At 41.1% G+C, this 15,678-nt stretch overlaps 3 protein-coding genes across 3 annotated transcripts; 2 read left to right on the forward strand and 1 right to left on the reverse strand.

The window, feature by feature from the left end:
- Positions 1-26: 26 nt before the first annotated feature.
- zc3h10 (zinc finger CCCH-type containing 10) lies at positions 27-4,763 on the reverse strand. Its single transcript, XM_062415729.1, has 3 exons — positions 4,583-4,763; positions 2,026-3,314; positions 27-1,214 (listed from the first exon to the last, which is right to left on the reverse strand). Exons 2-3 carry the CDS (start codon positions 3,172-3,174, stop codon positions 702-704), a joined length of 1,662 nt encoding a protein of 553 aa, XP_062271713.1. The 5' UTR covers positions 3,175-3,314; positions 4,583-4,763; the 3' UTR covers positions 27-701.
- A 771-nt stretch (positions 4,764-5,534) lies between these two features.
- LOC133978107 (dnaJ homolog subfamily B member 9-like) lies at positions 5,535-7,405 on the forward strand. Its single transcript, XM_062416458.1, has 2 exons — positions 5,535-6,110; positions 6,990-7,405. The coding sequence occupies exons 1-2, from the start codon at positions 5,876-5,878 to the stop codon at positions 7,295-7,297; spliced, it is 543 nt and encodes a 180-aa protein (XP_062272442.1). The 5' UTR covers positions 5,535-5,875; the 3' UTR covers positions 7,298-7,405.
- Positions 7,406-7,529: 124 nt separating this feature from the next.
- On the forward strand, positions 7,530-14,123 carry si:dkey-28n18.9 (sorting nexin-32). The gene is made up of 14 exons (XM_062416457.1): positions 7,530-7,886; positions 8,058-8,168; positions 8,428-8,535; positions 9,451-9,511; positions 9,683-9,807; positions 11,077-11,160; positions 11,256-11,330; positions 11,460-11,490; positions 11,645-11,732; positions 11,853-11,892; positions 11,983-12,069; positions 12,256-12,345; positions 12,546-12,611; positions 12,711-14,123. Exons 1-14 carry the CDS (start codon positions 7,881-7,883, stop codon positions 12,849-12,851), a joined length of 1,113 nt encoding a protein of 370 aa, XP_062272441.1. The 5' UTR covers positions 7,530-7,880; the 3' UTR covers positions 12,852-14,123.
- The last annotated feature ends 1,555 nt before the right edge of the window (positions 14,124-15,678 follow it).

A 15,678-nucleotide genomic window follows, 5' to 3' on the forward strand; every position in this document is an offset into this window, starting at 1 on the left:
AATTAAGTTACTTATGAAGCAGCCACGTTTACACAATGTAACTCCACCTGGACCCCACCCAAACAACTCAAGCAATAGCATGTTGACAAGAGGATTTGCCAGTTAAAACTGTGCTTCCCTCGCCATGACTTCTTTTATTTTACCTGTGTGAACAGTGAATTGTAACAGTACAGTTGGAAACAAACTGACATGACACAAAATTCATTGTTGAGTGGTTGTTATTCACTTTGAAATGTGCAAAGTACCAAAGTTAATTTACACCAAAACAAACAACAAAAACATAAACATAAATGACTTCGACAGTCTTCATTGTCCCCACAAGGACAGCACAGCAGTCTTGCAGCAATGCTTCAAACACTGTGGATGACTTCACATATTTTCAGTTTGTTGTCATTTCTGGTGGCTATGTTTGAAAAGATCGCATTGGTTCACAGAGTTTTGTCGAAGTTCACAGGTCAGTCAGTCTGTACAAAAAAAAATCTATTTGTGGTGTTGCCACAGAGAAGATAGTGAAAGAAGTCATCTGAACTGAGAAGTCTTTATCCTGCCCTCTGGTGGGGAAGTGCAAGCTTCATCTTCATTGTTGTTACTGTTTTGTCATCGGTTTAATGCCATACACATAAAAGGAGACCATCCATCTCAAAAAACCCAATTGAGGATGTTACAGTTTGTCTTATTGGTACCACAGCTCTGACTATCAGTTAATGAGGCAGAGTGGTGATCCTCATGCTTTGACTTGCAATGGGGTATGACACCATGGGGGTGGTGGCATGACTCATGGTGATACCAGGCATAGGCTGCGTCATGGACACTGCCACTGGTGCCACGGAGACGGCCACCGGTGCCATAGAAACAGGAGGCGGCATCCCTTGAGCAATTGTCTGTGCAAGGGCAGCTGAAAGAGGGGTGATCTCAGGGTTCAGGTGGGGCGGAGGGGCTGTCGGTGGGGCAGCATTGCTTTGGGGCGCTGAAGGGGCACCAGTGGATGCCACCAGGTCCTGCTGGATGACAGGTCGAGGCTGCAGTCCAGCACTGCTTAGGGTGGTGTGAGTCTGGGCGATGCTGTGATTGTAGGAACTGACTGCACCCACAGGGGGTGCCAGAGACTGCTCAGAGGGGGCAGGGGTAGAGGACAGCGTCATCACCTTGGCCTGGCTTCGGAACTGGGCGTTCTGCTCCAGGAGAACCTCATTTGTAGCAATGAGATTTGAAACCTGTTAAAGACACACAAGACATGGATTAGTGAAGAAAAACACACTGAGGCCCAAACGAGCACACTGACAGAAACTGCTCTAGCTAAATGATCCTTTTGAAACAACATAAAATACATTTTTACTGTCATCATTTCTCTGTATTTATTATGTCCAACTGCTGTCATCCGAGTCTTTGCTCTTTCAGTGACTGTATGTGTTTTTGCTAAATGTGATTATTTCACTATTCTTTCACTCTTCCCAGTGTCTTATACCTCTCACCTCTCTTTTATAAATGTTCCAAAATGTGCTCAGTGGGGTTTGAGTCAGGTGACTGAAAGGAAAATCTTTCAAAGTCAGCTGCTCTGTGAATGTAAAACAGCTTTGACGTATCTCTGCATGTTTAGGGTTTTGCCTCTCAAAAATAAATCCTTCAGACAATTTAAAAGTTAGAGGGCACAACAAAGTAATGCTTTTCTTTGTAGCTGATCCTGTCAGCAACTCCAGAGAAGGCAAATATCACTAAATCTCCACCAGTGATGTTTGAATATTTAATGAAAATGTGCTTCATCTTACAAAGATTTTGGCTTGACATGTTGGTCTTCAGATTGTTCTCCATCCAAAGCATTAGTGACAGTAGCATGTGAATGCATCATCAGTAGTGTGAACAAAAAAAGGTACATTTAAAATTATGCAATGTATTACAATACAATTAGCTCCAACCAACAGACCTTAACAGTCATGTATATATTTGCATTCAAGGCTTGCTCAGGTATCTAAAAATTCTAATTTGTGCAACTTTGATTTTTTTTATCTTTCCATCTCTCATTCTAACCTGTTTCTTCAACTCTTCCACCCTCTTCCTCAGCAGGGAGTTTTCTTCCTCCAGGAACCTGTACTCAAGAGGACGAGGCGGAAAGGTGGCCTGGACTCCTAACTCATAGTGTCCACCTGTACTCGCATCTGCCAGTCGCAGCCCCTCCAGCCTCCGTCTCTTCAGCTGTAGAGCAGTGTGGTCCATAGTGGCCTCGAGTGACCCAGCATCAAACAGCCCACTTTCAAGCAAAGGGTCATATACAGAGCATGGGGTCCTTTCATAGCGTCGCTGTCCCGAAGAACCTAAGGACAAACAACCAGCCATTCCTCCTCCACCTACTCCCCCAACTCCTGAGATACCAGGATCTCTGCAACCACCCAAGCTGGGGCAGCCCGTCCCCATCATATTACTTCCACCTCCACCTCCCACAAGTCCTGGCATTCCTCCACAGGCACCTCCTCCTACACCACCTATGCCTCCCACTGCATTTACCATTCCACTGGCACTTGGCCCTATAACACCACCCACTCCAACCCTGGAAGGTTCATATTCGTAGTCTTTTTGGACATGGCGAAATTTACACTTATTCCCCCTCTGGCACTCTCCCTTCAGGAAGTCTCTGCAGATAGGGACCTCCCCTCGGCTATGGGGGAGATCCATAGGGGACAAGCCCAGTCGTGCTGCAACTTTCCCTCTTAGTCTGAGGGGTAGCTCACCTGTTTTCTTGTAATAGTCCTCATCCTCTTTAGATCCATGGACAAATCGACAGTTGGAGCGCATACACTCTTTATTCTGATGGTCATGACAGAAGATGAATTCATTCTTCTGCACTCCCAAGTCTGGCACCTCATTAAAGTCTGGGTGTCTAAAGCGGCAGCGCTTACCCCTCTTACACACATTGCGTATGAAGTCCCTGCAGACCCCGTCCAATGCCAGACCTGAACCTTGCCCACTGCCTCCACCATTCCCACAGCTGTTGCCGTTTCCGAGTGCCCCTCCTCCCCCCATACCCCCAGAGCCAGAGACGTTGCCCCCAACACCTCCTCCTGGACCCCCTCTGCCCTCTGCAGAGCACCCTGCCAAACCAGACCCAGCTCCTCCTTCCTCACTCAGACTACCACCACTTCCACCACCACCTGACAGGTAGGAACCCTCCCGGTCAGGCATGGCGCTTGGCCCAGCTCAAGGAGAAAATTGCACTCATGGGTATAAAGGGGGCTGACGAGACCTGGTAAACATTCACATATAGAGGAAAGGAAGTCATGGATGTTTTTCCCTTAAGATAGGGCCTGCTCCTATTCAACGATCTGCAAGACAAAAATAAAAAGCAAAATTAAGATATTAGTAACCAAAGAACTGAAGATGTGAAAGCTGTTAATTAAGAATGCACAGTCCAAATGGAAAAGGCTAGGGCTGAATTATTAACAGATGACTGTCAGTCATGAGGGCTGTCACTTTTTCCAAAAGTAAAGTTTTAACAAATTTGAACTAACACATAATTAATTCAAATTAATTCAAACACAACCTATAGTATATGCCATTATGTGTTGGGGACACAATTTGCTGTGACTGTCATAAGCATAAAAGGCCACTGAACTGAACAAAGCCGGCATATTGCCACCCCTATAAATCCAGCAATGTGACTACCTCTGCTGTCGGCTTAATGGCGGATCGATGCCCCTCAACCAATCCATGTTCATACCATTTACACAGAATAAAAAACAAATAAAATTAGAAACACAGAAATAGCCAAAAATAGAAGTTGATGAATGGAAAATAAGAAATAAATTCAAGATATTAAATTAACTATGTCCTTTTTCCTCACCAAAATATAATTACGCATTTTTGGATCTAATGGATTTTATTTATTTGGTTATTTGTCTGTATTCTATTATAATTTGTCAGTCATTTTTTGTCCTCCATACTTCAGTGTCTTAAATAACGTTAGGAAGTCGTTTAATGCCTCCGTTGCCTCACTTGTGTTGGCAGATAAATGGTAAAAGCAGCTGCTTTTAACAAAGTTTGTAACAGCCTTATATTTACTGGTAATTTTGCCATCTAAGGTGTAGCCTCAAAAATACTTCCACGCATTGCTTATCAGATCCTCGGCATAGCTTTGCTCGCTAGTGTCCTTCTCCGTTTCTATTAATTGATTTAGTTTACTAATAGATCAGAGAGCAATAGGTCAAGCTGATGATGAATTTTAAGGATTTTAAGGACAAGACAAACTACTTCAAACGTGCTGATACACTTACAGACCTTACATTTTAATCGGAACAGGTCATTATAGTTCGAATATTTAATTTTCCCTGGTTAAAAATTGACAGCCCTTATATTTATGTAGCACTCGTGTTGCTCTCACTGGAGGACGAGCTCACCCAGTGCTTTAAAACAATATCACACAATAACCAATAACCATTTGTCTCATGCCAGGCGAAACTGAAATGAATGCACATGCTGGGTGTTGTTACGTAAAGCTCTTTCTTTCGTATCATATTCTCGGATAAGTAAGTTAACCCTAAAATGGTGCGACGAGCTCAACGTACTAGCTGGCTAAATGCTAATGTTGTCTTACCAGATAACGACCGCAGGAGCAGGACCGAGAGAACCACTGAGCGACTCCTTGCACAAATACTAAGCTCTGACAAGCAGAAATGTGTGCAGATATGTCCGCTAACAGCAATGACAAGGCCGGTTATATTATTTCTGGAAATTCATCAAGGCCACGGTACTGTTTACCAAATTTTTTTGATGCATCTTTGTGTACCAACGAAGAAGACAACAACACTACTTCTTCTTCTTCTTCTTCCCGGTAGCTTAAGCAAGGTTTAGTGCATTGCTGCCTCCCACTGATGTAGTAACGGCATTGCTACTCCCCTCCCCCGACTCGAGACCAACATTATATCTTGTGATATAGATCTGTGGTTTTGAGGAAGTGTACTACTTCCCTAGCTGTCCCTTTTTGAAACTCCCTCCCCCACAGAATTGTTATAGTATTCCCAGTTTACCTAATTCCACGAATAAAACCCTACTTTCCCCAGCATAGAGCGAGAGAACATATCAAGACAGACTCAGGACTAGTTTTCATAATTGCCATCTCTGCTTCCCCGCTCGCACCAACCCAGTGTCCCAACCTTAGCCTTATCAATTTGATCGTGGCAGTTTCCCTGTATTGCCGGGTTTAACTAATGGTTGGTTGTTGTTGTATAGCTTTCTTCATGTATTGTTTGCATCCCACTCTTGTTGCCATCTGATGATGATGATAATGATGAGACACTCCATCTACCCCCCCAAACACACACAAACAAACGCACATTCCGCCAATGCCATCAATCACGGCAGATAATTAATTAGAAAAAAACATTACCCCAAACCCCATTCTTCTACCCACCACAGTGCAAGAAGTTAACCCTCCTCCTCTTCAGTGCTCCTCTGTCCTCCAGTGGTGAAAAAGGTGAATAGCACTGAAATATGTTTGCACTTTGTTTGTTTTGCTTAAGAATACACGATTTGGAAGTAGATTATAGTCCATAGGCAACCCTGCCGCTTAAATAAAGTGAGCTGCGTTTGTAAGAACGGCTAGAAAAAGGTCATAATTAATTAAATCTACTTTTATCACGACCTTTTATGCACAGTTTGACTGAAAAAAGGAGTGACATGTCCCCAGTCTTCCATCTCTCAGTACAGTGAGTTCACCGAAGTCTGTGAGCCTCAGGTTATAAAAACAGAAACCTGCTTAGTTCTCTTACTGCTGACGTGGAGCAATTTTATGTACGTATGAAAATGAGCGGTCAAATCGCAAGGTAACGTTAGTTGTACTACAAGAAGTTGTTTTAAGTTCCGCTTCTAAACTCAGACGTGCAGCAGCATGGAAGGGCAAGGTGTTATCTACTGGATACAATCCTTCGTGGTCCTGCTCCTCTTATCAGAGGCTCTGTCTGCAGCCTCAGCGACAAGCACAACTTACTATGACACACTCAATGTCGAGCCAACAGCAACTGACGGACAGATAAAAAAGGCTTTCCGAAAACTGGCCATCAAGTACCACCCCGATAAGAACAAGAGCGTCGATGCAGAGAAGACTTTCAGGGAGATTACTGAAGGTAAGGTGTCACTTTCAAAACAGATTATTTCTGCTGCATCCTCTTAATTGGCTACATTTACTTGCCATTTTAATAGGCCTAGTTGAAACAGGTGCAGTCTAATACATAACAGTACCTTCATGAAGGTTTATTTTTCGTTTCAAATGTGTTGGTTCCACTTTTGTTAAGATTTGTGATGCTTTTTAATTGTATTGCATTCAGAGAGGTCTCCAATATTTTGGCTACCCTCCTTTATGTAAATGGGATGAGCAAGCTGATGTCAATGATGGACTGTGACCGTCACCCCCTGCACAGCACTTTGGACAGAAGAGTATGTTCAGCGTCAGACTTCTGTCTCTGTCATGCTCAACGGACAGGTGTAAGAGGTCCTTTGTCCCAGGGCCATCCAGCTTTATAACTCCACACTGTAGGAGAGGGATGACTGACTTTTCTTCTTTTTTCTTCTTTTTCGACTGACTGACTTTACGACCTGACTTAAAATGGGCTACTGGACACCTTAATTTCCTTCGGGATTAATACAGTATCTATCTATCTATCTATCTATCTATCTATCTATCTATCTATCTATCTGTCTATCTGTCTGTCTGTCGGTCGTTCTGTCCGTCTGTCTATCTATTTTTTAGAAACATTTCTATACAGTAATGCATTACCATTTTAATGGCACCACAAACTACAGCCTCTAATAAGACCATGAAGTTAAAACAACACCTCCCTTTATACATAGACTGAGCATTATATCCTTCTTGAAGGTGGTGTTTATTGCAGGGCTGTTGTATTAGACTGCATTAGTTTTTTTAAGTGTACCTAACAACATTGACAGTTGAGTATGTCTGTTATTGTTGCTTTATATCAACTAAACTTTGTTGTCTCCTCCCTTAGCATACACGGTGCTCTCCAAAAAGGAGAAGAGGAAGCTCTATGACAGCCTGGGCCATGACACTTTCTTAAAAAATGAGGCCTCTGATGACACCGAGGATGAACCTGAGCCAAGCTTTCACTTCAGTTTTGCTGACATGTTCCATGACTTCGATGGCAGCCCCTTTGGGGAGGATGCACACTTCCAGTGGAGCTTTCCTCAGGACTGGGAGGATGAGGAGGATTCATACGAACGTTACAATTTTGAAGGACCTGGCCATCACTTTCATTTTGGGGATATGAATGAAAATGAGGAAGGATACCACAACTAAACTGAAAGAGAGCACATTGCTTTGTTTTTGTGTGTGTGTATGAGATATCCTTTATCTCATGACCCCTCTACAGTATGACTGATAATAAAGTCTCTATGTTAAATTGTATGCTCAGTATCTGTGTATTGTATTCAGTATGTAGAAATTTAGCTTACTAGCCCCTTGGGAAATGGGTGAATTCTCTCTCTTTTATGTGATAACTTGTAAGTTCAATGGTTGTTTACAGGTTTGAGAGGTTGTAAGGCTAACAGCTAGGGAGCTGATTGGACCGTTAGGCCCCCTTTTCCTGTGTGGGTGTGGTGAAGTGCCTGAATTACTGACTAACACACCATTTACTCCCCTTTTGCCCTGAGCCAGCACTTTAGATTTGGCACTGTTTTACTCCATTTTTTCATAGGACCAGTGTGCACTTTGACCCATAGGATATCCTGTGCCTTCTCAGCATTTGCAGTGGGTGCGCACTAAAACCAACAGACAAAAGATCTTTAGAGCTTTAAGCAGTTTTATCACAATAAAGGGAGACTTAAGCATTCTACAAAGCAGATAAAAGACAGACTGGAAACATTAACTCCTAAGCTTGACAATGATGGTAAGTGTGCCTGCCTGAAAATTTTCTTTTTGATAACATCTGAGTGTCATGTGACAGCGTTTTGCGCTAATGCTAAGTAACGTTTCTTCTTACCTCAAAATTTGTTTACATACTAGTATGAATTTACTTGCAGCTGTCTGATAATATTGATAGCTACTCTTTTTATGACAGGAAGAGGTGAAAGAAGTGACACCTACTTTGAGTGTCCATGGTGATAACATTAAAGTTACAGAGGTGCTGAAAGATGGGGAAACACTTACCTTTCTAATTGTATCTCAAAAGGTGAGAAAAGTGCAATATTTTTTACTGTAGTAAAAATGTGTCTTTGGTTTCACCTTTGCAGAACATTACGACCATAGACCATCAGGAAAAAAACACCAGCACATAAAACAACATTGTTATTTTATATGTAAAGCAATTGTGTTTTTTTATGGAAGCACTGCAAACATTAAAATGAAGTTACCTTCAGTAATGACATTGCAAAATCAGCCTCCTCTGATGTTATATAATTTAGCTGCATTGTCTCTGTTGCCTGTGCTAGCTGTCTGGGACAGGGGAGTACCATGTGGACCGGACCTATGATGATTTTGAATGGCTACAGCAGCACCTGTTCTCCCAGGAGGACGTGCCGGGGATACAGGGAGTCATAGTCAGTACTCTGTTTTATCTGGTCTCAATCCCTTCTATGTCTTATAAAGCTAAATACAATAACCTGACAATAATGGCGCAAGAGTTCAGAGGTATCTTGTTTGTTCAGTCATTGACAGTACAAACCACAATCTTGCGGATTCTGTGGAACAGAACTTCCTCTTGGAAGTATGTACGCTGTAATCTGAGGTTGTTTTTTTTGTATTTTGTTTGTGTTGCAATTAATTATTTATTGAGTTATTCACATAACAAAATTCAAACCTAACAGTAAAAATATATGGAAACAATAAAAGTTGAAGGTGGGGGGGGGGGGGGGGGGGGGGGGGGGGTGCGCTGAATACACAATGACGGTTATAACCATCATAAGCGAGAATAAGGAAGTTGATGTCAGCTGTTTTTCTAGCTGCCCACTTTATTGTCACCAGTGCTGAAAATGATGATTAACTGCAGCCTTTGCAAACTACAAGTGGTAATATGAAATGATGCATTCTGGTTGCACGGTGCTGTTGAAACCACCATATTCAATTCATACACTGACTTAGATGTGCTACTTCTATCCAAGTTATAAGGAACATTTTGTTTATTTTAAAATGATTCTTCATTTCCCCTCTGTTCCTCCTGTTTCCTTTGTGATCAGAAAGCATTTTTTAGTGCTGTCATTCTGTCAGCTGATTCTGTTGTATGTATTATGCAAGCACATGACATGTTATCCTATCCTGAGCACAAAGTGTGCACTCAGCTCCACTTAGTGTATTAGAAAAAGCATTAACATGATGCATTTAAGGCTATGCTCTGCTCTTATTCAGGTGCCACCAAAAGAAGTTTTGTCTTAGGAAAATCAAAAGAAGATATCTTTACATTGTTTTTAAAACCTATATGGGCCATTATAAGATTGTACTCTTTTTCTCCCCCCAAGTTTCCTCCTCTCCCTGCAAAGGCTCAGGTGAATGCATCTGTAAAGGTTATGAAACAGCTTGGTAAGTGCATCTAAGGACCACCTCCATAAAAAAAAATATTCAAATTGAATTCAGATTTAAAAGTCAAATCAACCAACTACCATATCTTGCATTTCAGTGTCTGTTCTGTTGTGCAGTGTTGGGTGTGATATGTAGTTCTATGCTATGATCAAAGTGATGACTTTTCTGCAGGCTTCCTTGGTTTGGGAGAGTGGCAGCCATACCGTACAGCACTACAAAGTTTCCTGCGACAGGTTGTTGCACACAGCATACTCAGCAAAAATAAAGCTGTGGAGATCTTCCTTACCAGCTCAGACGTAAGTGTGTACAACAAGAATGAATTTTATGCTACCATAAGGTGGCAATGTGATACCTTTTTTATGGGAGAGAGAGACACATAAAAATGGTTAAACTTCCACTGACACAGTGTCAGTAGAGAGAGAGAGAGAGTAAAGACATTTATGTGCTGAGTCTGTTGGTATCCAAACATATGTAGGAGTGAAGGCCAGTGGACTCCACCTGCACTGCCCCTCAAAAGAGATGGTCTGCAGATTCAATACAATATACAATAAAATACAATATGCTTCTATTTCCTGCCTGCCCAAACGCAAAACTTTGCAAGTGACCAACAAGCAGTAGATTTTGTGATTCTGGGGGCCATGAAGGAAACACTGTTTGTGTCCTCAAAATTCAGACAGAATGCAAATTACATTTGCACATTTGGAAGAGCCTTTAAATGGGCCTGTTTTCACTGTTAGAATGTGGACTGTGAAGAAAGCTGGTCCTGCATTGGGACGCAACTATAGAAACACTTTTGTCTGTAGATAAATACATTGAAGGATACAACAATAAACCTGCTGGTGAAATGTCAGAAAACAAATGCCTTGAAATGTTCAAAAGGGACCATTTGAGGGTTGTAAAGTGAGGTCCACAGAATAAACCAAAATTACAAGCTGTCAGCCAACTGGATGTGCCTGCAAATAACATCAAGCAGATGAAACACAGTCTTGATGCCTGAACCAAATAACCACATACCAACTGTTTCCACTAAACCTAGGATGTTATAATGTTGTCAGACCTGTAACAGTGGAATATTATTCTGGTGTTGCATGTAGGACAGACAAAATATATCAGTTTTACACATTGTTGATGGGAAACAGAGTGACATAACAATACAAATAAAGCCTGTCTACACTAAGCTATGCATCATTTCAACAACGCATAAACTGAATGATACTGCCTCTTCAATGTATATAAATCAGAGTCAGTGTCAGTTTTGGACGTCTTTCCAGGTCCTGATAATGGTACATTAAGTACTTTGCTGTCTGGCTGAGTCTCATTCAATATGGAATGCTGTATTTTGAGCATTAGCAGATCTTGCACTGGCAAGGGCCAAAAACGTCTTCCAAGAAGAGTGCATTAATTCTGAGACTCAAGTACCCAGGCACTTTATAACTGGCGTGAAAAGTCCATAGCTTTCTAATGCTGAAATATTTGTGTCTGTAATAAAGACTTTTAATAACAATATACAGTAGTAGCAAGATCTTTAGAAAAATATTAAATCTTATTTTTGTCTCTGTGTGTAGCCTCCAGGCAGACAGAGAGCAAGGAAAAACATTTTCAACCGGCTGACTCAAGCTGTGGAAGAGATGAGAAAAGAAGGCCATAAGGTACAAAGCTGAAAGTCATACATACAAAATTTACAGCCTCTGAACAACTCTGTTAATTGATCTTAATGCTGTAACAATGTGTAATGTTTCTGCAGGATGTGGATGACTTCTTTCAAAATGAACGTGATCATAACCTTGTACTAACTGGCTGTACCAAGAATGCAGCAGAGGTGAGTCAGTCACCTGTTTGTTTGTGGTTCATCTGTTTGTCTCCCTCTCTCTTTCCTTCTCTAACACAACCAGTCATGCAGTCCTGTTTTATTTTTGAACTCATTTTCTCATGCCCTTTTTTCCTGCAGAGATTCCTGGATTTGGTACAAACTGAGCAAAGTAAGAAAACTGCTGCACTTGTTGAAAGTAAACTTTGGGATTTATGTTAGTCAAGATTTAACAGTTGATATTGTTTATTAGTGTTCATCCACAGTACCAGTCAAATACTATGTGCCTTTTCTCTGGTGTGTGTGTGTGTTTTGTGTGTTTGTAGAAATAGCAGTGGCCTGTGGGCACTTCTCAGCTGCTCTGCATCTCTGTATGGAACCAGGGGAGGATCCTGACAAACAGGCTTTCTCTAAGTGAGACAATAATAGAATTGGTTTCAGGCCAAAATCTGTTAATGATGAACATTGCATACAGGTTACAATACATTAGTGTGGTAAATTAGAATGGTAAAAATGTCCCCATTTTTCTTGTAGGATGTGTGTGAAATTATCAGATGTCTTTGAATCTATGAAGGTAATATATTTATACTTTTCCACAGAAACAGAATTACATCCCAGTTCACCATTTTGTTAGTACATTAACTGTGTGTTTGTGTGTGGGCAGAAAAACATGACAAGTGTTGCTGAGAACAATATGAGCACTCTTGGGCTCAGTCTGGACCTGGAATCACGCTACCAGGAGGCAGAGAAGGTGTGTGTTTTTGTGGTTCTGATCTCATTTTACGTTTGTTTTATACATGTACTTTTACAGTACTAGTCAAAAGTTTGGTAATCTTTACTCACAGGCTTCTTTCGATGTTTGATATGTCACACTGAAACCCCTGACTATTATTCTTGTATCTTTTTTCTGAGTGTGTGTTCATTATGTCCAATGCAGGAAATGCTTTTCAGAAGAATCTGTAAACTGGTGGAGTTGGAGACATCCAGAAGGAATGCAGAGAAGGCCAAACCTGTTAAGAAAGCTGCTGTGAGTATTCATGCCCTGACGAGCACACAGATGTACATGCAGTCTTTTGACCAGCAGGTGTCAGTAATGTTCTGCTGAAATGAATCAGTTGTAGCAGTCAGCACAAAATCAAAGGACAACACTGGTGAGAAGGAATATTACATTTGTTTTGATGAAGAAAAAGTGTGTGATCATTATGACATGCTTTCCATATTCATCAGTTGGAGGAGGTGAGGAAAGCAGTGGAGACAGAGTTTGAGCACATCTGTGGAGTGGCTAAACAGGAGGTAAAACAGCATCATCACCTCAAATGTTAATGTGAATCCTGTTTGTTGACATGCACATACTATATGTATTGAAATAAATGTGATGTGTGTTTCCTCCAGATTGCACACTTCCAGGGTGCACGTGTGGAGATGTTGCAGCAGGCTCTGGTTCAGTGGTGTGAACAGCAGCTTCATACAGCCAGGGAGAGTGCTGAACAGTTCAACCAGCACCTACAAGCCTTCAGAGCAATGGCCTATTGACCCCACTAGCACTCTCTTAATGAAGCATCTCCAGTATGTCTTAACATAGCATGGGATCACCCAAACATGTCCCTGACCCTGTGTGCTTGCTGTAGCCTCTCATTTATTTGATTGCAAATGGAATCTAGTGTAAATAGAGACATTTAAGTGAGAAGAACACAAACATACACACTCCTGCACACTTTATCTCATTCTTTCTCATTGCTCTAAAGCCCCTGTGGAAATGATGGTTTTGATATCTTAGCAGTTGTCACCTGAAAGCACCATTGTTTTGTGTTGAGTGTTTATTTGTACTGAACTACTCTCAAACATTTGTGCTGAGATTGTATTGTGCTGCTCTGGTCTCTAGCCACTACTTCAGCTGGGGTCACGCAAAATGAAGTGTGATGAATTGATTCCCAAAGTACCTGCTTGCCTTTGTGTGTGTTTCTTACTCTAGGATCATTAATCAGTTGGTGTGAGCACTCCTGCAAGGGCATGGCAACAAGGACGCACTGTGCTCGATTTTTGTCTGGCTTTTGAAACTATTCTGGCTTTGTATATATCTGTCAGGGATCTCTCTTAAAATCATTTTAACTGGAAAAAAACCTGAAACTATGACATACTTAGCAAAAAATTTCTGCACTTAAGCACAATGTCATCCTCTCCTTCTCTGTCTGCTGTGGACTATAGGTCCATATCTCAGCACTCCTGCGTGCTTCATCTCATCTGTTCCGGCCTGTAATCTCTTCGTTGGGTGAATAAGGAGGAGTGGTTCCCATTTGAGGGAATGAGTCAGAGAGATAGATGACTGGTCTCATAAGAAGAGAGGGTGGAGAGGAGGCTTGGCTCATTTGACAATGAAGGAGTAGATAAAGGGCAATCATGCCATGGAGTGCCAAGAGAATGTCTTCAATCCACCCAAAACACTGTTATGTTTATATCCGATTTCACTGGTTAGCACAACTGTAGCCAGAGAGGACAAATTAATGAGTTTGGTCCAATCTCTGTCTACTCTTGGCACATTGGCCTACCCTATATATTCCCCTTATTGTATAATAAGATATCATTACTGCATCAGCATAGGATCCAACATTGCTCACAAATAACAAATACATGTATTTTATATTTCTATTTTGCATATTTACCTGCATAGTAGGACTGTTTTTAAGCAGTCCAACACATGTAAATGTTAAGGACATTTCAGAGGTGCTCCAAAAAGCAATAGTCCATACGTGCATAATATTGTCTTTACCTGTTTAAAACAGTTTAAAATAAAGCAAAGACAGCTGTTGTAGGAACTTGCTTTGTCTTAGTCCCATGAGAAAATGCAAACTGTACCTTAGCAGGTTGAGCTTTTTTCCACACTTTGCTAATGTGTCCTGCATCAGTCTCCTAATTTACTAGAAAAGCAACATTTATGTTTATATCAGGTTACCCCCTAGTCACTCCACTTCCTGTCTAGTCTCTTGTTACACTCCATTTCATGTCGAGATTGTAACAAAAAGACATTCACTCTCTAGTAGATCACACATTTAGTGGTCATTAATTCCAACAATTTCACCATGCAGGTTATGCACTTCATTTTTGTGGTATTGGTTTTAATGAGGCACAGTAAAAGTTAAATATAAGTTTATGGACTGTTTAAATGATTCAGTGGCTTTACTTCTTTAACCGAAAGCTTTTATCAACCTGAGAAAAACAGATAGACACAGATTACATACAGACCTATGAGATGTGTTGGATGTGATGAACACAATGCATCGTACAATACCTATCGTAAGCAGGACAAATAGATAACTATTTTTGACAGGATTCTACATATTACAACAATGTTCTTCCTGTTATTATTGAAAGCTGTGATGCCTCCATCCCTGCTGCTTGTCACTGCATTATACTAGATGAATTTCACAACAGGGAAGCCACATTTCTGGTGCTGCAGCATCTAACTAGCACACACACACACACACACACACACACACACACGCAAACACACACGCAAACACACTAATGAGAGCCCTTCTCAACTGCTGAGAGCATGACCCAGATCAAGGACAGGGAGATCATGGCAACACTGTGTGTGTGTGTGTGTGTGTGTGTGTGTGTGTGTGTGTGTGTGTGTGTGTGTGTGTGTGTGTGTGTGTGTGTGTGTGTGTGTGTGTGTGTGTGTGTGTTGTGTGAGTGTGCATCCCATTGAAAACATGCACTTAGAGCTGATTTGCTAAAGTAGCTCATTACTGGTGGAAAGGCAGCACTCAGCACACCGCCCTATGGCCTGACAAAGACCGGCTTGTCAAGTGCAAAGTGAAGGCAATAGCTTGTCTGAATACACAGTGTGACAAGGCCTTATGACTCAGCCATCTCAATAACGAAGCCACACTACACCAGTTTGATAAGTATGACATCCTGCTAGAAGATATAAACTACACAGACAATCTTGATTAGCAGTTTTTAATCTGTCTTCAGTCATAAATTTACATTGGGTGATTTATATGTCACTGTAATAAATTAATGTATGCATTTCAAAAGCACACAAGAATTAAACATTATTTTATCTTGAAAACAATTCCAATAAGATATTATATTGGGGCTTTTTGTGTAAGGGCAGACAAATGTTTGCTTCGCTTTGTTCATTTGTATTTGAACAGCAACATCTGGCTACAAAACATAAGACAGCACATCTTCTTTAATTATTGACTTATGGAACATGTTAGAATTCAATATAACATAGATTCAAACTTACTTTCAATATTTAGACAAATCTAAATTCAATACAATACAATACAATTACTATACGTGATGTCTGCAATAAATCAGAAATTCTGTCTTGTCTTTTCCTGACTGGTCC

Source organism: Scomber scombrus, chromosome 3 (assembly GCF_963691925.1).
Source record: "Scomber scombrus chromosome 3, fScoSco1.1, whole genome shotgun sequence".
In the NCBI taxonomy this organism is placed as follows: Eukaryota; Metazoa; Chordata; class Actinopteri; order Scombriformes; family Scombridae; genus Scomber; species Scomber scombrus.